The 27,341-nt window shown below is 39.2% G+C and overlaps 1 protein-coding gene and 1 non-coding gene across 8 annotated transcripts in view; one reads left to right on the forward strand and one right to left on the reverse strand.

Moving 5' to 3' along the window:
- LOC150091454 (protein still life, isoform SIF type 1-like) overlaps nt 1-27,341 on the reverse strand; it is a 1,372,582-nt gene that overhangs the window by 977,167 nt on the left and 368,074 nt on the right. For all 7 annotated transcript variants that reach the window (XM_090375616.1, XM_090375656.1, XM_090375640.1 and 4 more), the window contains exons 3-4: nt 14,205-14,386; nt 4,864-4,982 (exon numbers count right to left, since the gene is read on the reverse strand). In XM_090375616.1, coding sequence (XP_090231742.1) covers nt 4,864-4,982; nt 14,205-14,386 — 301 coding nt within the window. The remainder of the gene's footprint in view (nt 1-4,863; nt 4,983-14,204; nt 14,387-27,341) is intronic.
- On the forward strand, nt 21,790-21,896 carry LOC150091455 (U6 spliceosomal RNA). Its single transcript, XR_016547738.1, has one exon. It is a non-coding gene; the product is annotated as a U6 spliceosomal RNA (small nuclear RNA).

Genomic DNA, 27,341 nt, shown 5'->3' on the forward strand with positions numbered 1-27,341 from the left:
TAAATTTAATTTAACAAAACCGAAATTTTTTTTTGCCGCCATTATAACTGGGCATGTAACTCGTCAAGTGCGTAATTAATTAAAGAACAGAGAACAAAGTTAACATATACAGTACGTTACATTTAACGTGGGTTAGCAAATAATAATAATAATACATGATTTATTTAAAAAATAGCGCAAGGACTTGTATTTACGAGCCGATGGTACTTCTTTCTGCGTACCCGCCATACTGTCCATTCATTCCTCCAATCAGCGCATGGAAACAAAAATATCCAGTGCTTTGGCTATAATAAGGTATATGGATAGTCTTAGTGATATGTATTAAATAAAGAATAATTGCCAGATTTCTATTGGTGTGATTTTAATGAAATTTTAGATGGCTCGATAAACTTTACTAAAAGACCACAATATAAAATTTTATGAAAATCTTAATTATTATATTTTATTAAAATTTTATTATTATATTACACACATATCATATCCATCCATTATTGTTACATATTACACGCAGACGGACGGGACAGACATTTTATTTATTTTTATTTTTTTACACATATACAAAAATACATAAACACTCTACAATCATTCGATCCTGTGTAAGAAACTCAAGCAGAAAATGGAGCTTCTCTTACAAATTATATAACGCAACAAAACTCTCAAACACTCAAAAGTAAAAGAAATACATGTATGGATGTATGTAGACTCAATGACATTTATGTATGTGGCCTGTTTGTAGCGGCTCAAGGACCTGGTCCATCTCCTCAAATTCTATGTTGACTACAGAATCTCTGTAAACAGGATCTGAAATGTGAGCAGTCAACACCTGAGCAACTGCTACCCGATGCCCCTCCCAAGGAACGTGGAGCCGGGCAATATTCTACTATCTGCGCCTCAGTAGTGCGGTAAAATCCCGCATTCACTGGAGGCAGTGCAATACCAGTGAACGCCAGGATGCCAAGTCCTGAGTACCAGCAGGAAAAAAAAATATATATATATATATAAATAATAATAATAATAAAGTAAAAATAAATAAATAAAATAATAATAAATAAAAACACCAGCGGTTGGCATCTCTGGAACAACCTCAGAGATCGAAAGAATAAGTCCAGGACGGCTGGTACATGACACAGGGACAGCTCAACAAGGGTTTGTTGAATTATTCAGTGTGGTGAACCATCTGCATTCTTCTGTTGAAGACGTCGTTGGTGAAGATTTGAAAGGTTTGAAAGTTAGTCTCATTTTCAATTAAGGTTTTTAAGATTGTCTTCTGAGATGTTCTGAAACTTATTTTTAAGTGTTGCCTGTTGTTCTTCGTAGTTGGGGCAGGACAACAGGATGTAGTTCCAAGATTCCTCTTCCCCACAGGAGCAATGAGGGTTTGTAGGCAGTCCGAATTGGAACAGTTTCACTTTAAGCATACCATGTCCTGTTAGAACCAATTACAATGCGGCTTATTCGTGGCAAAGGTGAAATCCGGGATGAAAACTCTGGTGACCTCTCCAGTGAAAATCCCATTTAACCTGCCAAAGGGAGAGGAGTTTATTCCATAGGTTTACTTTTTCCTGTTTGATATTTGTAGCAGGATTGCAGTCTATTCCAAGGAGTGAGGTTGGTTGGCCTTTATTAAGCTTGTAGATGCAGCCTCTTTATGCTATATAGCGGTCCAGGGGTAGGGTCCCTGATACAACCTGCAGTGAATTAGTTGAGGTTCTTGGTACTCTGTTTGTCACAAGCAGCATGGTTCTTTGCATGGAAAGGAGTTAGGCCTGTAATTCACTGTTAGTGACCCCAGCAGCATAGGAGCCAATTGGCAAGAACAGAACTTTACAGTAGAGAAATCAATTCTTTTGGTGCGACCCCAGTCCGTCATCAGGAGATCCTGATGACGGCTATGGTAAAGGCTTTCGGATTTGTTTGCTAAAATGTTCACGTGTGGTTGGAAACTGAGCCTGTGGTCCAGTATGATGCCAAGGTAGGTAGTTTTTGCCACACATGGAATTTTCTTCCCGTGAATGAGCACTTTAGGGGGGGGGGTCTGCGGTAATCAACCAGTTTTTTAAGATCATTAGCTTTGTTTTTGTGTTTGATATTTTTAATTTATCTGTGAAGGTACAGCTTACCAAGTCATCCAGGACAATCTTTGCTCAATCCTGAAGGGTTCTCCTGCAATGCAGATAACCAAGTCGTCCGCATAGGCAAAATTTACGCAGTTGTTAGAGCTCCTGGTGAGCCACTGGTTAAGTACGGAGTTCCAAAAGAGTGGTCCTAGCACTGACCCTTGTGGGCAACCTCTGTTTATCAATTTTGAATATTACAGGTGTTGGGCAGTGACCTCAATTGATCTGTTACTGAAGTAGGATCTTATGACTTTGTAAATATATTGATTGCAGTTTGCCAGTCTAAGGAACCTGAAGGCACTCTCCCACCAAAGGGTATCAAAGGCACTCTCAAAATCCACAAAGATAGTCATCTCATAGACTGCCATGGAATGGTACATTGTTCTACAAGGACTGCAATGGCATCCGCGGAGGGTACTTTCTTGAAGATATACTGTGAGTTGGATGAAAGATTTGTGAGTTAGAATAGTTTGCATTCTGGGACCAATCGTTCTTTCAAACAGCTTTCCCAGGTTGGCACAGATAAATTGGGACGTACGCTCTTGGGTGGGTATTAGGTTTTCCCGATTTTTTGAATAATTTTGAGCGGTGCCTGCTTCCAGAAATTGGGAAATATGCCTTCCAAGTGGCACTTGTTATAAAGATTTAACAAAACATTTGAGTAGAGCTAATGAAATCTGGTAATGACTGTATTTTCTTCCAGGTGAAGGCATGCAAACTTTTTAGGATTCAATTTGGCCACCGCAGCAAGTTGAACAGCAGTGAAAAGATCAACGTCCAGGGTACTTCATAAGTGGCATTGTCTGCTCGAATTTGATGCATATTGTCAAGATTGGGATCATCTTCGGGAAAGATGTGGTCGATGATTTTCTCAACTGTTGAGTGCCAGTCGTATGTTTCCCTGTTTTGATATTGCACTGCGTTATATATATATATATATATATATATATATATATATATATATATATATATATATATATATATATAGGCAGAAATTTTGTTCCTACAGATTTTGTAATACTATGCCCCCCCCCAGGTTTAGTGTTCCCTGCTTGGGAAACCAATTGTCTCCAAGACCTTAATTTATTCTCTGCGATGGCTTTATGGTAGATTTTTTCGCTTGTCCTTGTACTCTTGCTTGAGAGCATTAACGTCAAGACCAGGCCAGTGGCTGCGCCGCTGAAAGGGTCTCCGTGCCACATGCGTTTGTTTTCTGAGATGAGTAAGTTCCTGTGTCCACCAAGGAGTAAAGTGTATAAAGTGCAAAGTGTTTGGGGTCTAACGGCACCAGGGATTTCCCCCATCTCCGCGTTATGTACTCTGTTCGTGTAGCCCAGAGCTCTGTGAAGACCAGAGATTTATACAAGAAGCGTAGGGGATAATCTTCTGATGTGTGAAGTCGTGGTATGTTATTTTTCTGACCTTTTAGCAGTTGGGCCCCCTAATGGAACCCACCGTTGCCCACACTTTTTCCCCGAGGGGGCAGGTGAGGCACCCACCAAGGAGTATGGATTTCCTTTCGTTCGGCAGCATATTCAGTGGCTATGAAGAGGGATGACTGTACGTAACAAGCAAGCACGTTCAGCCTCAGAGAGGTTGTTAAGGTTTGGAGCTGTCGCTTTGAAGTCAAGGTGCAGAGATTCTCTAAATTTAGCCCACTTAATGTTTCAGATTGAGAATCTTCTAAGGTCCTCCAGATTGTTGCCATTGTTCTTTGGTGCTGTAGCTGTGATAGTGAAGGAGATGGCACGGTGGTCCCTGTTAGAAATGTCTGTTAGCACCAAAGAACAATGACTCCCCATGCACGTTGGAGAAGGTGTAGGTTTTACCACTTTCATTGTGTACCGTCCAGTTGTGGGCCACAATGAAGTCCGCAAGGAGGGCGCCACGAGAATCAGTTTGGTTACTGTTCCAAAGATGGGATTTGGCATTAGAATCTGTTGTTATGACAAGTCGGCATGTGCGATTCTGCTGTGGAAGTCCTCAAGTAGGTTCAGGGCTTCTTGAATATCACCTGCTGGTGTGCAGTAGAGGGACACAAGGTAGAGGGATAGCTCTTGGGTAGCAACATGAATGCATGAGGAGTTCTGGTACACAGGCTGGATATCGATGTGGTAACAATCTGGTTGTTCAGGACGGACAGACATGGTGGAGACAAGGGGCGCTTTACGTATATATGGTAATGTGCCTAAAAACGGCTCAAGGCCATTTTACGATTAAAAAAAAATCAAGGTGCCCTATAAACTGATAAAGAATGCACATACACTGTTATAATTGGTTTTTAAAAATAGTCAATATTTTTCTTAATCTCTAAAGCGAAAATATTTTTTTTCTTAATCACGGATATTCTGTCTAGGCATATATCTAAAACTGGCATACAAAACATGCTTATTGTCATTATTTTTTTTTTTTTTACATTTAGCAAATTTAACAGTTACTGACATTTTAACCACTCGTACTGTCTTTCAGTCTGTAGGTGTTAGATGTTTCCAGATGTAAAAAAGTTTAGTTGCTACTGCTTAATATTCACTGAAATGTGCTTCTTCAAAACTGCCTAATCACTAGGGACAGCTCTCCCTAATCCAGAGATTTAAAATTTTTAAAAGATCTTAGAGGAGCTGCATTTTATAGAGTTCACTGTATTAAAATTTGAAATTTTTAATACAGTGAACAGTTCCTGTCCCGGCTGCTGTCAAGCAAGCCGGAACAGGAACAAAATTAAAAATAAATAAATGTGAATACTTACACAACATTCTCTAAACTGTTTAGCGTCGATGGGTGAGGTAAAATTTAGTCCCCAGGTATCTCCAGTGGCGGGATCCTTCCAATACACAAAACATTCTGAAGCCTGACCAAGTCGTGTTCCTGGAGGAGATGAAACCAAATAAGAACAATTATGTTTGGTGTATCGTACCATCAACTAAGTTTTTCAACATTCTTTTTTCAAAGGAATTTAAATTTTTTGGGTTAGGTTTGTCTACTTAACTGTAATCATTATATTTAATGTGTACAAATATTTTTATTATTATTATTTAGCCCTTCTTTAGAATATGTACGCTGCAGCAATTATCAACCCACTGCAGGATGGAAGCCTCCTCAACAATTCATGTTGAGGGAAATGGACCATAATCTGCCACGCTGGTCCAGTGCGGATTGGCAGATCGACCATATTTAGCAGTCAGAGGCTTGAACCCTGGTCTACTCAAGGAGCGCGTGCTACTGCACTCCCGCTCCTGACCACTCGGCTACAGAATATCTGATATTTATTTCTTTAGTGTTACAGCATTAAATTAATGGGTTCATCAGTTGTTAAGTAAAGCTGACTTAGCTCTTCTCAAAGGTTAATTAACAGAATTAATCCAGGTAAATGATTAATTAAATAAATTAAATCGGGTAGAACGGGGCTTCCTTCCCCCTCCCTCCACCAACGCTCTCTAGATATACGATACCCTACGGAGCAGAAGACGCAAGAGATGCACAGTCATATTCAACTCTGAAGCTAACTCCTAGGCAAAGCAGTTCATGTTTCTCGGAATCAAGCTCAACCTTCAGAAATAAGAACTTCTATCTTAAAATCTTACTACATCTATCACACAATTAGTGCGGCAGATGTAGTAAGAGCGGCAATTTCTCCGCCATCAAATACCTGCAAACAGTATGAATCGCTGGAAGACTGCATAATCCTGATTTTCCCACCCGTGTTCAGATTCACTATCTCTGTGGATAAACTGTTGATAAATCATGCTGAAAGACTAAAAGACTTTATAATCTGAGAGATCTAATTTGCATAAAGTTAAATCTAATCTATTATTCATATCTGTAACTCGCTTATTTTGTAAATGCAAATCATTGCACGAAGGTGAACTGAAAAGTAATTCCTCTTAACTCATAACCTCACATTGGTGGCGACGCAAGTTCCAACTAGGTTGTCAATGTACCTAATAGTTTCTACAGCTGGCAGGCGGCTCAAAGTCACTCACTTGGCTTCCCACTCCATACTATAGTCGAGAGCATTTCTATAGACTGATAAAGGTCATTCACTAGCTAATCTGCGATTCATTCAAGCTTACCAGTTTATTAAGCAGCATCTAATTCCACCTCATCTCAGCAACAAACTGTTGGTTTAAAAAATGCAAATTTAAGTAAACAGTCGGTACTCGAATTATGTAGATGAAAGGTATAGAGAATGAGAAAAAAGAGGTCAGCTAACAAATGATCTTCAACCATCTACAGAAGTTCTCTTCGCTATAACACTATGGAAGAAGCCAAATGAACGACCTTGAACAGCCTGTCCTCCTTTTCCCTGCTATAATTAACACGTGCATAGTAACGTTTCTGTGTAGTTATTCGTTTGCAAGGTTACACAGTTTGAAATAGATGCATCTTTGAACATTAGGTTGAAATAACGCGTAGTTATTGAGTTACTGATAACTGAAAGTATTCGGTGTGCATGATGTTTTTTTTTTTTTTTTTTTTTTTAATTTTACTGCAACTGCAGATGAACCCTGGATGGATTCGTCACTATGATTTTAAAAACACAGACAAAATTTCACCATAAAATATCTCCATTTCCATGTCCAAAAAAGTTCAAACATCAGCCGGCAACTATTTATATATATAAAAAAAAAGAAAGAAAAAAACAGAAAAAAGGGGAATCAAGATCATTTGCTGGACGAAAAACCCGAGTTTCTGGGAGAAAAAACCACGCCTACCCTCGCCTGCGACCGACTAATTCATCCACGTTATGAAAAAGGTCCATAAAAATTCCTCACGTCACCGACTTGACTCGAACTTGGGTCTTTCCCACCCAGCGTGGAGAGGACAGCGATTCTACACACTGTGCTACCCAAGAGTTCACGTCAGTCGTGGTAATCGCTTATTCGCTTCTCACAAAAATAGATATCACACATAAACCACAGAAGCAATAAATGATACCACCATAATGTGGCTGTGACGACATCATCATCATCTAATCTTCATTCCAGATAACCGAAAAGGGCATCAAACAAAAAGTCTCTTAACAGATCCAATATAGTTATCAGATCTAATATAGATCCAATAGAGTGGTTTTAATATAATAATAATAATCTCTTAACAGACTTTCTCCTGACATTACAAGAAATCACAATCGGAAGGTTCATATTAATGCCCAGGCATACCAACTTCCAACCAATAGCCTTCATATATATCATGCCGCAGTGACTGTGCCCAGACTGACTAGCTCACCGTCTACCTTCATTTTAGCTTACAGGTGTGATCATGCAACCATCTTTTCAAAGTTTGCAGATGATACAAAGGTTGGCAGGGTTGTTAATGACAGTAATGGCAGCGTGCTACTGCAACAGGATCTAGAAAATTTGGGCAGATGGGCTGAGAAATGGCAACTGAAATTTAAAATTAACAAATGCAAAGTACTGCATATGGGTAGAAGTAACCCCCAAGAAACGTACCAACTGTGTGGTACTACACTTAAGTTGGTAGAAAATGAAAAAGACCTGGGAGTAACTGTGCAGTCAGATATGAAGCTTTTTGAGCAATGCAGACAGGCTGCCAGGGCAGGTCATGGGGTTTTGCCAATGATATACAGGAATTTTGCTAGCAGGGAAAAGGAGGTGATTGTCCCTCTGTATAAGGCAATGGTCAGGAAACGCCTTGAGTGCTGCGTACAGGTCTGGAGGCCTCATTTTAGGAAGGATGTAGATTTGCTTCAGCGTGTACAAAGAGGGCAACAAGATTGGTGAGGGAAATGAAGGTATCCTTTTACCAAGAGAGGCTTAAATTCTGGAAACTGCAGCAGCTGGAGACTAGGCACTTGCGAGGTGATCTGATTGAGGTGTATAAGGCCTTGAATGGGTTAAGCACGCTGAATTCTGATGGTATTCATCCACTTGTTCAGATTACGAACCTAAGGGGGCATAAATTCAAATCGAGGAAAGACAGATGTGCGGAAATTTGCCTTCAACCAGTGGGTGGTTAATTGCTGGAACAAACTTCCATCTGTCGTTGTGGAAGTTGATAGGTTAAATAAATTTGAGGAAGAACTGGACAAACATTTAGATGGAATTGTTTTGTATTTTTGGCTGATTCTGCATAAGCTCATACACTTGCTTTCTTGCATCATATGCCACTACTACTACTACTACAGTCCGGATATTTCCCCTGCTACTCTCCTGTATGACAAAGATGCCACGAGCTGACTCCCTCTACAAATATGGCATCAGGAATCCTTACCTGCACAGTCCCAGTTAGGATCACTCTCCGCCCACTCTCCAAAAAAAATAACACCAAAAAGCACTCTGAGATACCTAGAGTGAACATGCGATGGTGGTCAAAAAGTTCTGAGAACAGAGTATATAAAATGTATTAATAAATTATATAATAGGTTATTTTGATAGCTTAAAAATAAAAAAGATGACATGAAATAAATTGAATATCGATGTCTTATGAAGTTTCTAAATTTTAATTTTTTATGGTGGTAGGTAGAAGAACGAATACTTAGAAAATTCAACATCGTCCAGTAATCAAAAGAGGACGAGATTCAATTGAGGATGATCCAAGGTCAGGTCGGCCATCTGAAAAAATCAATTCTGAACAACCGCTATGATTGAAAAAAATTAGAAAACAGAAGAATTAGTGTAGGAACTTGAAAAGTACTTAACATTTCCATGAAAGAATTTCAACAATAATACATGAATATTTGGGAACATTCAAAGTTTGTGCACAATGGGTTTCCAGAGACCTTTCATTCATGACGAACATCAGATGATGGCCATCAAAAGAGAATTTAAAATTAATTACTGCTGATGTAGACACATTTTTATCGCGTTTGATGACTGGCGATTAAACTTCGCTACATTTTTATGAATCTGAATTCAAATTAAACAAGCATGCAGAGGGAGCACAAGGGATCTCCAACTTCGAAAAACTTCCAAACCCAATCATTAGCTGAAAGAATTGGCTGAAACTCATGCATCTTGCTCAATATATGTTAAACTATGATATACAAATAATTCCTACAAAACTGAAATGATGATTTCCCTAAAGTCAAATAAACCGCGTCTTCCAGTGATGCTGAACAGCACTTTAATCCAGAAGGTTTACTGCAACACAAATCTAGGAGTGATATTTGAACCAAAGCTATAGTCAGACATCTTGGAGCCCTTCACATCAGAATGTTTAAATTAAGATGGATAGTCAAGCAGCATCTAATTCACATTAGAGACTCTTCATTTTCCATTAAATACGTTTATACGATGTTTCACCCCTGAATTCTATATGCATCAAAGATCTGAATTTCAGCTTCAATGTTTTGTGTCAGACGAATACGGACAGTGATTATAAGCTACACCCGCTCTCCTGATTTCTGGTATATTTTTCACTGCACAATCACACATCAGAACCCTCTCTCTCCGTAACAACTGACCGCTTCATCTCCACCAGCATGCTTCACACAGTTCAGAATCATCAATTTATCTCTAATAAAAAGCATAGAAAAGAAATCATCGCAAGCATTATACTGTAGAGCAGAGGATTTGCGCCACCATGATCACCTGGAGGTTCAACCGAAAAGTGTCATTATTTTGCTTATTTTTTTCCAAAATTTTCGTATAATCTCTATTTCATTTTATACTTATATACTATTGAATTCACTTTGATTACTCATCTTTAATTTCATACCACTCTAAATTATGCAAATATAATTTTTAATGTAGCATTATCATAACCTAATGATGTAACCTTACTTACTTACTCACTGAATTGGAATCAGTAATTTCCCAACTCTCTTTCAAACCATGCCAAACACGTACCGTAACTAGTCAGTATTCCTTCACTATTCAACTCCAAACTCACAGAACCAACTTTTCTTCTTCCTCATTTATACTTTCAACTTCTGTTTTGTGGAACAGCCATCCTTTCCATGTAGGAGTATTTCCAGTATTTTCGGAAAATTACTACTACAGAATAAGACTAATGTCAAAGTGTCTTCTCAACATAACTCAAACAAGGTACTAAGTACTAAAAGGTTCTAATATCTTTCGTTTTTGGGGATTTCATAAAAAATTAAATAATCTTAAACCCATAACCTTTACATATAATACGGATAAATCTACACTAGAAGCCCAGAGGCTCGAGATTTCGGTGTGAGTCCTCTAGCATTAATTCATTTTATTTTCTCTATGTAAAACCCCTCGTCATTGGCCGAGAAGGATCGTGTTACTGCGTTGCAATCAAGATTTATTTAATTCTCAGCCCAAAGAATGGTCACCGGAGAGCATACAGAAATGTTTCATGACGTGACGTATGTAAAAAAATTATACATCAAATTAAAAACAACTTATTTTATCTATAATGCTTATTTTTCTTTTTGATTTATTTATTCCTTTGAAAGTTATGCAATAAGGGAAATTACATTTTACCTCACCTTCGTAAAGTTTTCATTCTATATCTACTGTATGTCTCCTCAGTGGCAACTTAGTACGATACATTGCCGTTTGAGGAGTTAGGTTCAATTCCGTCGATGATTTGAGAAATTTCAGTCTTCTTCAATCGAGTCTGTGGTTAGGTGATCTCAAGCGGAGAAATTGGGTTTCTCAGACGGCACAATATGCATATCAAGTATTCTTAAAATCAGCACCAGGCTCTAGTGTTGTTGAAATAATAATTTATTTATTTATTGTATATTTATGTATATTGTATGCTGATAGATTATTACACACTATTATTTTTGTTCTGCATCCATTATACAAATAATGTAAATGCGTACCCTCTTGCAGGCAGTTCTACAGCTATAGGTGTAAAATTTATGCTAATAAAAATTTTATTATTAAATGACGATTTTGGCTATCATCAAATACTCTCTATTTATTACTGTTGTTCATTATTTGCATTCTGTATTATAATTAATTGTTCTAACTAATGTATACGCCAGGGAACTTTCTAGCAGAAGGAATAAAGGTAATCGTCACTTTTTTTCCCCTAAGTGTGCTTCGCCTCCCCCTACTTTTACCCAACACCATGATCCTAGCATGCTAGTTATTGTCCAATGCAATCTCCGTGTCATGCTCGTGATATCTTACCTCCATCTGTGACGTCGTCGACATATGAAGCTTTTGTTTAACTTTAGCTGCGTCATTTGCGACATCAAGACAACACCATTAACGCCTCCCTTTCCCTCCGTACTTATTGGCACTCTTCCTCTGGTTATCTGATCCCTCCCACCATTAATAATCCGTAATCTCTCCGTCGTCTACTTCTTCATTCGTATACACGGCAATACGCTACGTTTTTCTGAAGCTTATCCTTCTCAAATATCGTTGGTGATGATCGATAGAACCCAACTGCCAGATAAACCGGACAGATGAGAACGGAAAAGAGGAATTTCTCTGATTGATTACCGTAGACAGGATTTTGTTTCGTATTAGTTCTTCTGGTGGATAAACTAATATAGCAAATATAACCTCGCTTGATGGGATGGAATGCCTATCTTAGGTAGGAGAATTAATGGACACTAAAGCAGCAGCTATTTTCAGCCTTTATGTGCATTACCGTCATATTTTTATCTTTATTAAAAAATAATTTTGGATTAGTGAACAATGCATTTTTTATTTGTAAATGCAGTCACCAATTTCGCCATAACTGGCAATTTTATTACATACAATTCGAACCTATACTGTTAATATTAGATTTTCAACAGTAGTAGTAGCCAGTTTTAAATATTATCATGATTTTCAATAGTATCATGAAATATATATATACACCTGGAGGGAGAAGTGCTGATAAGTTCTCGGCCTATAATTGAAAGAAACATGATAATCCAATTATATACATGTTTATTCAACATATTCGCCTTTCGACTCTACACACTTTTCACAAAGATGTTCCAGCATTTCTAAACCTCTCAAACAGAAATCGAAAGGCTTCTCCCCAAGCCAGGCTTCTGTTGCTCGTATGATGTTATTATCTGATGCAAATTTGATACCATTAAACGTTTTTTTGCGATTTGGGAAGAATTAGTCCGAGGGTGTGATATCCGGTGAATATGGAGATGAAGAAGCCGGAAGCCATTTTGTTCTGCCATTTTGCTTGATGTGCTGGGTGTACGGAGGATTATCCTGAAAAAAACAGAATTACTCGAGTGAGCTTTCTCTTGCATTTTGCCTTCATTTTCTCTCCATTTTTCCCAAAAATAATGAGTAATTTTCAGCAGTTATCGTTTTGTAGTTTTCCAGGAAATCAATAAATAAAATCCCATCCTTGTCCCAAAAGACAGAGGCCGTGACATTCCTAGCAGACTTCTGGGTGTGGAACTTTTTTGGACGGGGATCCACTGTGCCTCAATTCCTTTAGACTCTTCTTTGGTTGCTGGATCATAACGAAACAACCATGTTTCATCCATTATCACAATTCGCGACAAAAATTGTTGGCACCTTGCTCAAAATGGTGAAGAATGGCAGCTGACGACAGGACATGCTGTTGCTTTTGATCAATATTAAGACATCTGGGGACCCACTTTTGAAGAAAGCATGTCCAAAATTTCATGAATAACATATACAACACGTTCCTGGATATGCCTAGAGTCTCAGGTATCCGTTTAACAGAAATTCATCTATCAGACAGTGTCATCAGTATTATGGTGTGAACGGCATCAACATTTACAGTCACAAAAACTGGTTCTTCTGTCCTCTTATACATCTTCAGTGTCAAAAAAATATTGATTTTGCAACCCAGTTTTGATGGTTGAATAGCATGGAAACTGTTCTCCTAACATCGCCAACATATTAGCATGAATTGTGTGTGTGTGTTCTCCAGTAGAAACAGTTATTTCATAACCGCTCTACTTTTAGTTTTCCTGAAATCTACGTTTTGAGCTGACATCCTTCCTTCAACTTGCAAAAAATAAAACTTGATATTACATACCTTTGAGGCAAATCAGTCGTTTCACATAAAAAGATAAGCTCTTTCATAATTTGACACCCCATTTGTCAAAAAAAAAAAAAAAATGGAAGTGGATCGGGCAGAGAATTTGTCAACACCTCCCCCCTCGTATGTTCAAATGGACCTGGTTTACAGCAGTGCCGAGGATTCAAATAAATTGTTGACAGCGATTCAAAATATAACAGTCACTCTCATCATATTCTGAATCATTGTCATATTTAAAGGTGATATTTTGACCCCTAAATATGAACTGATTCAAGTGAAAACAGCAAAAATTAAATAAACGATTCTTTATTCGAACCAATGGCATGGAACTTCATTATTTTGTACAGTTTCTTTCTCTTGCAAATACAAATCTTCCATCGTGAAACTACTCATAATTCCTGGATATCGATAGAGAATCTTTGGTTGTATGCTTAGCCACTCATGCAAATCAAATAACGAGTTTATGCGTGGCCTGTATTTCTGGATCGGTTTGAAGATTAAGAGCCAGTTCCTAGACAGTTTAGTGTTTGGGGATGAGGCATGGGTGCATTCTTCTGTCCTCTTATACATTTTCATTGGGTCATTCTGGCCAATTACACGGAAAAAAGGGGGGGGGGGAACAGTCAGCAGTCATCTGAAGCCTGCAATCCGTTGAAGGCTACATAAAACGGAGGCTTGTACTTGTACCCAGTATTACAGTGCCTGCGCATCAATTGACACCATTCATAATCTGTATTTTGAAGTACTATTACACTTCAGGCCAAATAATCCATCTTTCTGGCCTACTAAATGAGGCGTTAGGAGGACAAACACTTCCACTACCATGATGAGGTCCAAGCTGCGGGAATGAGTGGCTTAGCAATTCATTATTGACAACTTGTACAGAGAAAGAGGTAGCGAAGTGTGCCATACTAACCTAAGATTCACTGTGTGATACTGTTACGATAGGCCCAAAATAACCCTGATACCCATGTGCCAATAAACATAAAATAACAACCTTATTACAAAAACAGCTGCCAGGCATTAGTAATTAACCATGAAAACTTCGTCGGGTCTTTTACCTTATTTCAGAGATCTGAGTCCAACTGAATCCCTGAAATTTAATGGAATGGATCTCCTGACTGACATTCACTTGGAGTTAATTAATTCAAACACTGCGGAACTTACCAGGCTGTACTAGCCGCACATCTAAGATCTTCTCCACTTGAGAATTGTAGGCAGTGATGTGGAAGACACATTCTGGGGTGTCTTGAATACAAGTGATATTGACGGGTACCAGATCTTCTGACACCTGCTGCCACTTGACAGCGCCGCTGCTGGCACTCACGTGAAACACCTCCGCCCATAATCTAGAAAAAAATTTTAAAAACAAATAAGGTTAAAATGGCATCAAACAGAAAAATGCTTCCAGTTAATTCACGCAAAGTAAATTATCTGAAAGCACTGTATAATTATTAGCTGCATATGGATGAGAAAAATACGAAAAACTAAGAGACTTCATTTTCAGGGGATGGAGGAATAACACTTGAGAAAAATAACAAGGGATGATAAAGTGAACATCTGGCAAAAGGTTAACAAAAGGCTTTTTATTTATTCATAATAAATCACGTAATAATGATATATGCTGCATATTATTTTTAGCACAGAGTAATCATTTGCATATCCATTGCCGACAATTTTACAAATAAAGTCACCAATTACATATACACATGCGGTTTCATTTAACTTCTTTAATACAATCTTAGCCATAAAAGTCTACTTAATTCTGATTATCTGTGCTACCCTACTACCGAGTTGGATGTGATCATCTTCTTTTTTGCTCTAAATGGCAAAACATAACAATATTAAAATGGAAATCACTTAACACATGGGACTAATGACTAAGTATGCTTTCAAGGTTGTATTGTTTAGGGGCTAACAGCTGGTGGACATCGCACTGGATTTCTAACCTTGAAGAAATAAAGAAAGAAAATTTTCAATCAGCTAACAACAAACACGCTTCTATAAAAAGAGAATATTGGTATAAAAAACGACAAAGAACTAATATATGTAAAAAACGATATAACCACCTAAGCCAATAAAAAGTACAATATTCATTTCTCTCATGCATGGCATGTAGCGTAAATTTATAAAGTACACCGAGTATTCTCTAGACCAGTTGTTAAAGACTGCCTGCTATGGACATAAGCTGACACTGTTTTACAGAGAAAGGAAACGAAGATCACCATCCGATATGGCAGCTGACATGTTTGTCACTTTCGGAGACTCCCATCATCTGTAAAACCCTTGTACTGGATTTCGGTGATGTGTGAAGGACCGGATGATAGTGTGTAGCGAAGTGTCACTTAGATCTCGCTCTATTTCCGTAATGATTTCTATTTGTGGATGTGTCCTTCTAGTGACAGTACCCTTTCTTCCAAGGCTAAAATGTATTTCAAAATGATTCGCTGTTGGCAAAAATGTGACGGCATTTAAGTGGCAAACAAAAGGAAGGCGGAGAGTTTCTTCACTGTAACGGGATGCCAAACAGAGAAAAGTTATTCAGCATCTTAATAAATTCAATGCCCCCTCACACCTTCCACGCAAAACTGATACAAGGTAGCGAAGCAGTTTCTAATTCACTAGTACGGTGAGCAGTACTAATTACACATAGTCTTCAATCTTATCTTAATCTGAGGAGCAAATGGTTACAAAGTAACTCAGAAACCAAAAGAATAAAGCTGACAATCGTTTTCAGACAATCTGCAAATCTGAATGAGTTATCTGCTATATCTTATATTATAGTTTTACATTACGTCTCCAGGGTTAATTCACTTTCGATTTTGAATGAGATGAGTGATTAACAGAATATAACTCTTGCAGAAGTGAAGGACACTGATTATACATAGTCTGTAGTTAAAATACATGAAATTTGTGTAGGAAGTGCTATACTATCTAAATATCTCTTGTTCAGTGGACAAGAAATCTTGTGACAACACTTTACCTAGGAAATTTCTTTCGCTTCAGTAATTGCAAGGTTTCACATCATTTGATAAGACAGCAAGCATTATCAAGATGTGCGTTTATTGCATTATCAGCAGCATTCATTAGTTATGTGTAGAACCTTATAGAGGAAGTCAGAGCTAGGATACAATCTGTTCCGAATTCAAGTCCAATGACAAATACTCTTGAGAGAATTTACGACCGTAATGTGGTGTGCTGCGGGGAAGTTAGTGCATTTAAGACAAGGTATTCCCTAACTGATTGGCTTCTTCGTTCCATTCCTTGTGTGAGAAATTAAGCTTAGCGGTGTTGTGATCGATCACCTTTCTGTCAGCAATTTACTGCATGCACCAAATGGACCAATCACATGTTTATTCAAGTGTAGCAGCGGTGATGATTTACTGAACATTAAGCGAGCCTAGAAACCGTTATGCACGATTTTGGAGCCACAGTACTTTACTATCAATAATACAATTAATTCACAACAACTGCTTTTAGTAATCTACGATCGTTTAATTGTCACTCAGAGAGAGAGAGAGAGAGAGAGAGAGAGAGAGAGTGTGTGTGTGTGTGTGTGTGTTTAATTCTTCATAGAAATTCTGTATCATTTTGCGTCCTCATTCCAATGTATTCTGTTTCTCTTGTTCGATCTCTGCTAAGACCAATCGTTAAATAAACATGTTCTTGTAATACGAAGTAGCAAATTTAACGTACAGATGTTTACCAATTACCACACTTTTCTGGAATATTATCTCTGTTTGTTAGGATACAACGATTTCGATTCCAGTCATTCCCTTTCTACTTGCACTGCAAGTAGATGCCGGAATTATCTCCGTGTAAATTCAGTTTTCCTCTTAGAAAAACGGACCAACTATCACGATAACACCCATTTTTTAGGAATAGTAGCACATCTTTAAAAATTCAATAGTCACCAGTGCGTTCATACTCCAAACGCTCAGAGAATGGGCACAGCTCCACGAGCTGCGCCCAAGGGATAAAAGAAAGATAAGAAAAAGCATCACACAAGAATACCATAATTCCTTGCGGTCATATCAGCATATTACCCTTTCAAAAGACCAACTTCACATTAATACTGTTCTATTATATTCAGTCAGGATAATCCTGTTTCTTTCACTGGCCTTTTCTAAACTGGTCAATACATCTTTATACACTAACACTATATACCGCTATCTGGTATCAGTGTTGCTCTTTCGCAAAAAGCAAAAACATCTATTTTCAATCGTATTTCCTACGTTTTCTTATATCTAAAACTTTAAATAGTGCGTACACTCCCACTCATATCACGTTCTCTATACTCATTATTAATTGATATGGAATTTTGGCTACCGATGTGAAGCTACACAAAAACCTCATCGTACATTGCCATAAGTTCAGCAGAGTTTAGCAAAACGTCTGCGCTAAATATTAATTAACTGTACATAGGAATTAGGTTAGCATGTTAGTTGAAAATATTGAAATAATGTAAGTACCGCCAGTAGCACTCGTAGCATTCCCTAACACGAAGGCTTATCTCTCTCTCGTGCGCAGGATTGAACATTTCATCGATCCGACCTATCGACGGTATGAAGACGTTAGCCGTCTACCCTGATGCATGTCAACTTTATTTATTTAGAGATAGCTTAAACGAGGAGTGCAGCTCAGCAAGGGGCTATTTGATGTCGTGTCATGGTAAACAGAGATATGCACGCTAACAGAAACTGTACAAGTAGCGGGCGAGCGAACGAATGAGTGAGTAAGAGAGAGAGAGAGAGAGAAGTAAAAATAATCAGACAATGAAAACGCACAAACAATTTAGATACCAACAGAATTTAAATAAACTTAAAATTTGGAGGTTAAATTGGCTGCCTCTTACCATCAACCAGAGAGAGAGAGTTAAGCTTTTGGAATTGCACTATTTATTCAATAATGGTTAACTCAGACACACATTCGGTTTTTGAACAGAATGTTTGTTTTAAAAACAGAATTTAAAAATTTTAAAAACAGAATGTCTGTTTCCTTTTTTTTTTTTTTTTTTTTAAATCATCCAATTATATTCGAGCGCGAAAAGTAATTTACCAGTTATTTAAGTACCGAATCAGCCATATTAATCTGGCACATTTGAAAACACCGAACAGCTCGTCAAAGGAAGGAATGGGAGGGGGGGGTCGCTTTTTGTTGCGTAGCTTTTTAAACACCATTTTAATATTCATCGTAATAAACCTGTACGATTTCATAATACCATCTGAGAAACAGAAAGTAGCTGTGAATGAAGACTGCGCCATTCTGCTTCTGCAGGCAATGGTGCTGCTGAACATATTCAATACGAGTGTTCGTCACATAGTGTAATCAGAGCCGAGAAGAGTGGCGGGGAGGAGTGTAGATGCGGCGTACCCGAGACTACGATGTAAGGGAAACCCCAAATGATAGCGTGGAAAATTACTGTGTTTACGCAAAGCCAGTAGGTATTCGGGGTAACTTTCATGTTAACAAAATTCCGTAAAGATTTAAAATTGTCACCTTGTAACTGATTAGACAGCCTGTGTTAACTTAGTTCACACAAGAAGTATGAAGTGAATGGATAAAATTTACAGTTATTACGTACCACAGCAAAAACTTCATAATCAATCGGACTCTAACTTGACATTCTGTGTAAATCATGTTTCCTTTTCACTGATAAGATAACTTGCTTCTTGAACCAACGTGAAAAGTTAGCCACTCTGGGACGACATAAATAATGAAATTTTCGATGACAGATACGGTGGCATTTTCAACACTGACATCACTGCTGATCTTTATTTGTGGCCAGTTATTTTCTTTTAAAAATAGTTTGATACCGTCACATTCTGCATATCTGAACATCTGTTTCAGATGAGATCAGTAATTGTCACTATGGTGAGAATTCACTAAAATACCAAGATATCGCAGTATTACCGAAATCCATACAGCGATATCTTGGAGCTTGATTTTTTTGTGCTTATAGATCAGTAAACATAAGAACTTAAATGATCGTTCCTCGTCGAAAAGGCACATATTTTTCTAGGTTATGCTCAGACGTCAAATTCAACAAGTCGAGTCAATAAATTGTACATCCATCATACAAATTGTACAACTCCATCATTAACAGTGCCAGGATAAGCACTGAGCGCACTGAAGTCACTAACAACAAATATTCATGAGACGATGACTACCGAAAATAGAGAGGAGAGTCCTGCGTAATTAAGGATTTGAGGAGAAAATTATTAAATCTAACATCAAACCAATTCTCGCATGGACTTCTTATGCCATCCATAAGTTCGATGATAAGGCTTTGTTGTAATAAATCTCTAAGTCACAAGAGCTTTGCTCTTGTAACTTAGAGATTTACATGATGGGTTTTGGGAAGAAACTGAAATGCCTAAATTGCCCCCTAATGTATCTCAAAGATATTTAATCGGATTAAGGTCCGGAGAGCTTGCTACTCGGAAGAATATCCCCAGTTCAATGGAATTCGCGAAGTTTAGTCCATGTGTGAGAGCATTATCATCCATGCAAATGGATTCAGGACCTATGGAACTTGTGAGAAGCTCTACATGGAGCCTAAAATTTCTTTTGAACAGTTAAGGAATCGCCTTCAAAGTTGCGGAGATCGGCACGGCTATTTATCATGACGCCTCACTAGACTATTAGACCACCACAATACTGGTTCCTTTCCCTGATGTTAGAAGACGGGTGCGTTGTTGTTGTAGGAGCATCAGCAACTAAGGCTATATTGCTCCGTGTATATTGTCTGTAAATTGCGCGTGTTCTGTGGTCGATTTTCTGTTTGTTGGACGAAAACCCGAGTTTCTGTGTTTACGCGAAAAAACCATGCTACCCTCGCTTGAGACCGACTAACTCAGCCACGTTGTGAAAAAGGCCCATAAAAATTCCTTCCATCATCGACAGAACTCGCTCAGGTCTTTTCCATCTGGTGTGGAGAGGAAGGCGATCCTACTAACTGTGCTATCCACGGGGACGATGGGTGCGTGTTCCAAGTTCTCCTGATAAGGACAATATCCTGCTTCAAGAACCAATCTTGATTATCTGTAGAGAGAAAATTGACCACAGAAACAGTGTTTACACCATCAGATGGGCTCTTCTGTGAAAAGGAATGAGTGGGAACAAAAACTATGGGCATAGCATCTCCTCCCTTGACGCCTCCTGTATACAGAATTTTCTTGAAATAGTTGTCCCTGTAGCAAATAAGGGTTGGAGAGAGGATTTTCTGGCATAATCCGCCTCTGACGTGTCTGCTAGAGCCACATAGTTGTCATTCTGGTAAGTTGCAGCTCTTTCCTTTTATCAAATTCCATTACTTTGAAATTACCATTGTTGATATCTAAAAGGCTCTGACCACTTATGATGAATCTCCTGCCATCATTTTGCCAACGACCATCCGCTCCAAATAGACATCAGAGAAAATCCTAAGATGCATTTTATACCGCGTTAGGTTAGAAATGGTGCTGCTTTATTGCATCCTTTTATAGCCAGCCTGAGTTGAACGTTTCAGAGCATGCGACCATATTCGAAACTTGTATATGGATTTACCATGTTTGGGAGACAAATTTAAGTTAAAAAGGGTTGTAAATTTAACTTTTAGACACCAGTGTGTATGTAATCCATATTTTGCAATAGAAAAAGCAATCTATAAACTTTAGAAAAATAAACACTGATATGGTAGAATAATTAAATAACAAGCCCTTCTGCAGCTGCGAAGAGAACAGTAGATAAGTGACATAGTATTTCGGGTCAGGCGCCACCGATTATTTCCCACATCAGCGGCGCCGTATGTACTCTGTGATGGAATTCAGAACTACTGCAAAAGCCAGAAAAAAGTGTAATGTCTGGTTTATGTAGTATTCTGTTTTGTTCTGTTGTAGTAAGGCCCCCTAATGGGAACCTTACGTTGCCCGCCACCACCACTGGGAAGTGGGCCAGGCAGTCCCACAGTTCTCTCGCTAGTCTCTGCCAGAGACGCCTGAGCTTCCTGACAAGAGATTTAAGAAAAAAAAAAAAAAAAAAAAACAACATCGCATGTGTACCCTATACGCACGAAAGATGTTTTATGTGCAAACACCTTTGACGATACCTCCTAAATTTCGAATAGCTAGAACCGAAATCATGAACGATGTAATTTATGCTCATGCCTGCTACTTACTCTACCGAATCAATGTTAGTGATAAATAGAATACACAAGCCCGCTGATTACTCTGCCGAATCAACGTTTGGTAGAGGTAAGGCCACTAGCCTAATTACCCATTTGATTGTAGCCATTTGTTAAATAGTATGATTGCAACAGTACAAGAATTTATATTGTTACAATCATACTATCATGTTGGATCATGTTACTCTGACATGCTTTGTCTGTTGGTTTGTTTGATATTCGGTTTTTAGGAGCATTAGCAACTAAGGCCATATTGCTCCGGGAATATGCGGTGGTCATTCCCTGACCTATCCGCATCCTCCGTATTTGGTGGTGACGGACTCGAACCTCAGTCTAATCAAGAAGCGTGTGATACGCACTGCTGCTCCTACCCACCTGACTACGGAGGCGCCATGCTTTGTCGCAAATTACACCTGCAGCGCTAAAAGATCTGCAAGAAACTATAGTATCCACGCATAATACGCTATAGAAACTACTGTATGATTTGGCTCAGGATCTCAACGAGTACAAGCGCGAGATGTTAACGCTGCACATTCCATTTCACAATGAGGAAACAGAGATACCGTCAGAGATGAAATATGTCAAGATGTACTTGCTTGGGCAGTACATATACTAAAATAGGAACGATACAGAGAAGACTAGCATTGCCCCTGCGTAAGGATTACGCGCAAAATCGTGAAGCGTTCCACATTTTTTTAAAAAAAAAAGGCCGCCGTTGCCTAGTGGTCATGCGCGCGAGTGCATAAGTACGAGTGCCTTGAGTGACCGGGGTTCAAGCCTGTGACTGCTGAATACAGTGCTGTTTCTTGTATTCTCTCATACGTTATGAACTCCTCTGACCGTGTGGTAGTTCTGGAGTGTAAACAGAAAATTTATTTACTTATCTACGACGACAATGAACAGCTCATACTAGATCGTAAATTGTATGAATCGGACTTGAACATTCGCAAAATGATTGAAATATGTAAGACGATTGATTTTACTGGCGCAAAAACGACTACGGTTATACTGCGCCAAGAAAAGATTTTTTAAAAAGATATTTTAATCTTTTAAGTAAAATATCTTTTTGACGAGATAACCTTTTAAAAGGCTACCTCGTCAAACTGTTATTTATATATATAAAGCAGTATAAGTTTTAAAGTAAATTATTCAATTTAGATATGTGTGTATATATAAAAATTTAAAAACTGCTGACACGGGTCGTTGTCTGATAAAATCTGACTGAATGTATAAGGCCCAGTTCGATGAGTAAAAGCGGTAAAATATATATTGCGAACATGGGTAAAATTAACGCAATATATTAAAATATGCTTTATTGATAAAATGGTGTCGCAAGACTCGCACATAGGAGGGTCATCTGCCCTCAGTAGAAACGAATGTGTTAGATGGCTGTCCTATGCGGAGTCGAGAAAGAACAACTTCCTCGCTACGATTCTCGCGCAGACTGGACTTCCATGTTTCTATTACAGGCTTTATCTGGTATAATTCATTTGTTCTCTCTCTATGCCATAGTTATTACCATTGGGAATATATCTTGTTGTGTATTATTTGCCTGTAGTTTGTATAGGGGACTGACAGGCAAAGATTATTAGTGGGAGCTGCTGATTTGGCTGCAATGTCAGCCAAATCATTTCCCCTTAACCCAATGTGGCTAGGAATCCAGCAGAAGTGTATATCAAACTTGTGTTCATAAAGAGAATGCATCTTCTGCTGAACCCGACAGAGAACTGGATGGGAGTTGTCTCAATGATAATAAAGCTTGTAATACACTCAAAGAATCAGAATAGATTGTTGACTTTTGGCATTGACAAGTTCGAATGAGAGGTGTTTAAGCATTTCATAATGAATGCCAACTGGTCCAACAGTACTTGCCTTGGAAAGATAGAGAGCTCTTTTTAGTTTCGTGCAGTGAAAGACACGTTATAGGGACAAAGGCCTTTCGGTGTGAAATTTAGTGCCTGTTTTTCTGTTTCATGTTTCAGGACCAGGAACTCTGGGGAATAGGAAGATATTCCAGATATGTTTGAGAATGTTTCCCCAAGAGCATTGACTATTACAGATGGCTCTGCAATAGTGCATCCATTATACTGTAGGAGCGGTGAAGGGTGAGATGTATATTTTCTCTTCATTTTTCGGATTTTATCCAAGACTACCTTAGAGCTGGTAGACTGGATAATATATGATGTAAAACGGATCCATGATTCCTTTTGACTCTGACGGCGAATGTAGCGTGCTTTGGCTCGTGCACGTTTGAACGCTATTAGATTGACAGTGGTAGGATACCGGCGGAATATCCCCCAAGCTTTGAGCCTTTTTTGCTGCTGTGCATTGTGAATTCCACCATGGTTTGGGAAAAGGTGGAAACCGGGCAGATGTCTTCGGAATGGCATTGGCAGCTGCATGGACGATATTTTCAGTGATGTACGTTACTGTATCATTGATAGTCTTCTGACTGACTGCATTAAGGTCAAAATTTGCCTGATGTTGGAAGGCATTCCAGTCAGTCTGACCAGTCTTCCACAGTGGTAACCTGAAAGAAAGACACTATCTCCCGCTGTGCAAGCAGGTTATCACAGGAAAATGATCACTTCCATATGGGTTCTCCTCCACTTCCCAAGTCAGTGAAGAGAGTAGAGAAGAGGAGTAGATAGAAAGATCAATGGTAGAAAACTACGGGTAGGCATGTGGAAGAATGTGTTGGTTCCCACATTTAGAAGGAAGAGGTCATTGTTATTTAGCATATGCTCTATGACTCGTCCTCTTCCACTGTTGCTAGCACTACCCCACAGGGTAGTATGTCCATTAAAATCCCCGAGAAGTAAGAAAGGGGGAGACAACTTCGTTACAAGATCATCAAGGTCTTCCTGGGAGATGTCAGTCCCAGGTGGCAAATAAATTGAGCAGACGGTTAATAAAAATCCAACGGTAAAGCGAATTGCCACAGCCTGTAAGTAGCAAGGCCTGAACTGGGGTCTGGTTGCCCACAAAGATAGCCACTCCTCCATGAGCAGGACCATCCGCAATTCTGTCCTTACGAAAAATTGTGATGTTATGCATGGTGGGTCTCCTGCAAGCAAAAGCAAACTGGTTCGTGCTTTTCCAGGACGGCCTTGTGGTCATCAGTATTTCGCCGGAATCCACGACAATTCCATTGTAGGATTGGACTGGTTTGGTTTTGATTTTATTGGCGCATTAGCTACTCAGGCTATAATGCGCAAAGACCATGTCATTTATAAAAAAATTTAAACTTTCAGTGACCTAATTATAAAGGAGCAAAAATATTTATTGATTTTAAAAAGCTAAAAACAGCAGACACGTCATTGTCGGATAAAATCAGACTGAGTGTATACGGCTCAGTCAGATGATTAAAAGCGGTAAAACGGATATTGCTAAAATCTGGACAATCAATTAAAATGTGTCTCATCGATAAAACTGTGCCACAGGACTCACACATAGGAGGGTCATCAGCCCTCAGCAAAAACGAATGAGTCAAATGACTATGTCCTATGGGGGTCCGGGCAAGAACAACTTCCTCCTTACGATTCCTGCGCAGACTAGACTGCCACGGTTCAATTACAGGCTTTATTTGATATAATTTATTCGCAGTCTGTATATTCCACGAATCCTGCCATTGGGAGTGTATCTTCATGTGTATTATTTGCCTGTAGTCTGTATAGGGGACTAACAGGCAGCGATTATTATTGGGAATTGCTGATTTGGCTCCGGTGTCAGCCAAGTCATTTCCACTAATCCCAACGTGGCTAGGAATCCAGCAGAAGCGGATATCATATTCACGTTCACGGAGGAAGTGAATCTTCTGCTGAATGCTAGACAGAACTGGATGAGAATTATATCTCACAGTTATTAAAGCCTGTAAAACGCTGAGAGAATCAGAATATAAAATGAACCGGTGGTATTGGCATTAGTAATGTGATCCAAGGCTAACTCTATAGCGTGCAGCTCTGCAGTAAATATGCTGCATTCAGAGGGAATCTGCTCCGATGTAGTGCTGTCTGTAAAGACAGCGGCAGATCCCACATATGATTCCGACTTCGAACCGTCTGTGTAAACTGACGCGAAGTCAGAATGTTCAGCTCGGTGTGCTGAATAAAGCTGCAGGTAGACAGACGATGGAGTGTCCGACTTTCCCCAAATTCTTAGGGAGAAGTCACATGTTGGAACATGAGCATGCCAGGGTGGAAGGGGTTGCTTTGGTGTTTGGGCAACCTTGTCTACCTTGATATTAACTTCCTTGAGTAGCTCTTGGAGACGAATACCAAAAGGACGATTGGCAGTATTACGGGTGTTGTACAAATTTTCCCATCGTGGCTCAAAAACGAATGGCCACGTAGGATGGTCTGGAAGGGATTTCAGTTTTAAGGCGTACTTTAGAGACAACTCCTTACGTCGAAATGATAGCGGTGGTTCGTTTGCTTCGACGTATACGCTCTGGACAGGAGATGTTCGAAATGCTCCAGTAGCGATACGGAGAGCCTGATGATGGACAGGATCCAGCCATCGAAGTACACTGTCTCTGGCCGAATTGTATACCAGGGACCCGTAATCTAGTCTGGATCGTACAAGTGCAAGATAGATGCGTAGTGCGGTGCATCGATCCGCACCCCAAGATGTTGAGGAAAGAGCGCAGATTATTCAGCCCTCTTGTGCACTTTGTGCGGAGTTGACGGATGTGATCCAGAAAGGTCAGCTTTTTATCGAAAACGAGTCCCAAGAATTTTGTGTCCGCTGCTACTGGAATAGCATTTTGTCCGAGCCTTAGTTCAGGTTCAGGATGAAGATTACGCTTACGACAAAAGTGTACGCAAACGGTCTTCTCCGGCGAGAACCTGAAGCCATTAGCAAGTGCCCAGGAGTTGAGGCGGTCAATGGCTTTCTGCAGTTCTCTTTCAATAACCCTCATGTTGCATGACTGACAAAATATGCTAAAGTCATCAACATAGAGGGCACTGTTTACAGTTGGCGGAAGTTGTTCTGTGATGGAATTAACTTTGATGGCAAAAAGCGTGACACTTAATACTGATCCTTGTGGTACTCCCTCCTCTTGGCTAAAGGAACGAGAGAGTGAGGATCCCACACGAACTTGGAAAGATCGATTGGCTAAAAAGTTTTTAATAAAAATGGGGAGTTGCCCCCTAAGACCAAAGCTATGCAAATCTTTTAAGATGCCAAATCTCCAAGTTGTGTCATACGCTTTCTCCATGTCAAAGAACACTGACACCAAGTGTTCGCATTTTAGGAAAGCATCCCGGATGGATGTTTCCAGTCTAATAAGATGGTCCAAAGTGGACCGGTTCCTTCGGAAGCCGCACTGGATGTTGGAGAGAAGGTCATTTAATTCTAAATACCAGATTAAACGAGAATTAACCATTCTCTCCAGGATTTTGCACAAACAGCTAGTCAGAGCACTAGGACGATAGTTTCTGGTGACTTTTGGATCCTTTCCTGGCTTAGCAAAGGCAAGAACAGTTGACTTGCGCCAGGAATCCGGAAACTGCCCTTCTATAAAGATTCTGTTATATAGAAGGAGCAGATAATCCATTGATTTTGTTGAAAGATGCTTAACCATTTCATAATGGATGCCATCTGGTCCTACAGCACTTGCTTTGGAAAGAGTGAGGGTTCTTTTCAGTTCCTGTATAGTAAATACCTCGTTGCAGGGATAGACCCTCTTAGACTTAAAATTAAGTGCCTGTTTTTCCAGTTTATGTTTCAGGACCAGGAACTCTGGGGAATACGAAGATGTTGCAGAGATGTTAGACCAGGAACTCTGGGGAATACGAAGATGTTGCAGAGATGTTAGACCAGGAACTCTGGGGAATACGAAGATGTTGCAGAGATGTTAGACCAGGAACTCTGGGGAATACGAAGATGTTGCAGAGATGTTAGAGAATGTTTCCCCAAGAGAATTGGCTATTGCAGTTGGATCTGCAATAGTGCATCCATTATAATCTAGGATTGAAGAAGGGTGGGATGTATATTTTCCCTTCATTTTCCGGATTTTATTCCAGACTACCTTAGAGTTGGTAGACTGGTTAATAGATGATGTAAAACGGATCCACGATTCCTTTTGACATATAGCGTGCATTGGCTCGTGCGCGTTTAAAGGCTATAAGGTTCTT

This window comes from Mastigoproctus giganteus, chromosome 1, assembly GCF_048544385.1.
Source record: "Mastigoproctus giganteus isolate SK-2022 chromosome 1, ASM4854438v1, whole genome shotgun sequence".
NCBI classification, from domain to species: Eukaryota; Metazoa; Arthropoda; class Arachnida; order Uropygi; family Thelyphonidae; genus Mastigoproctus; species Mastigoproctus giganteus.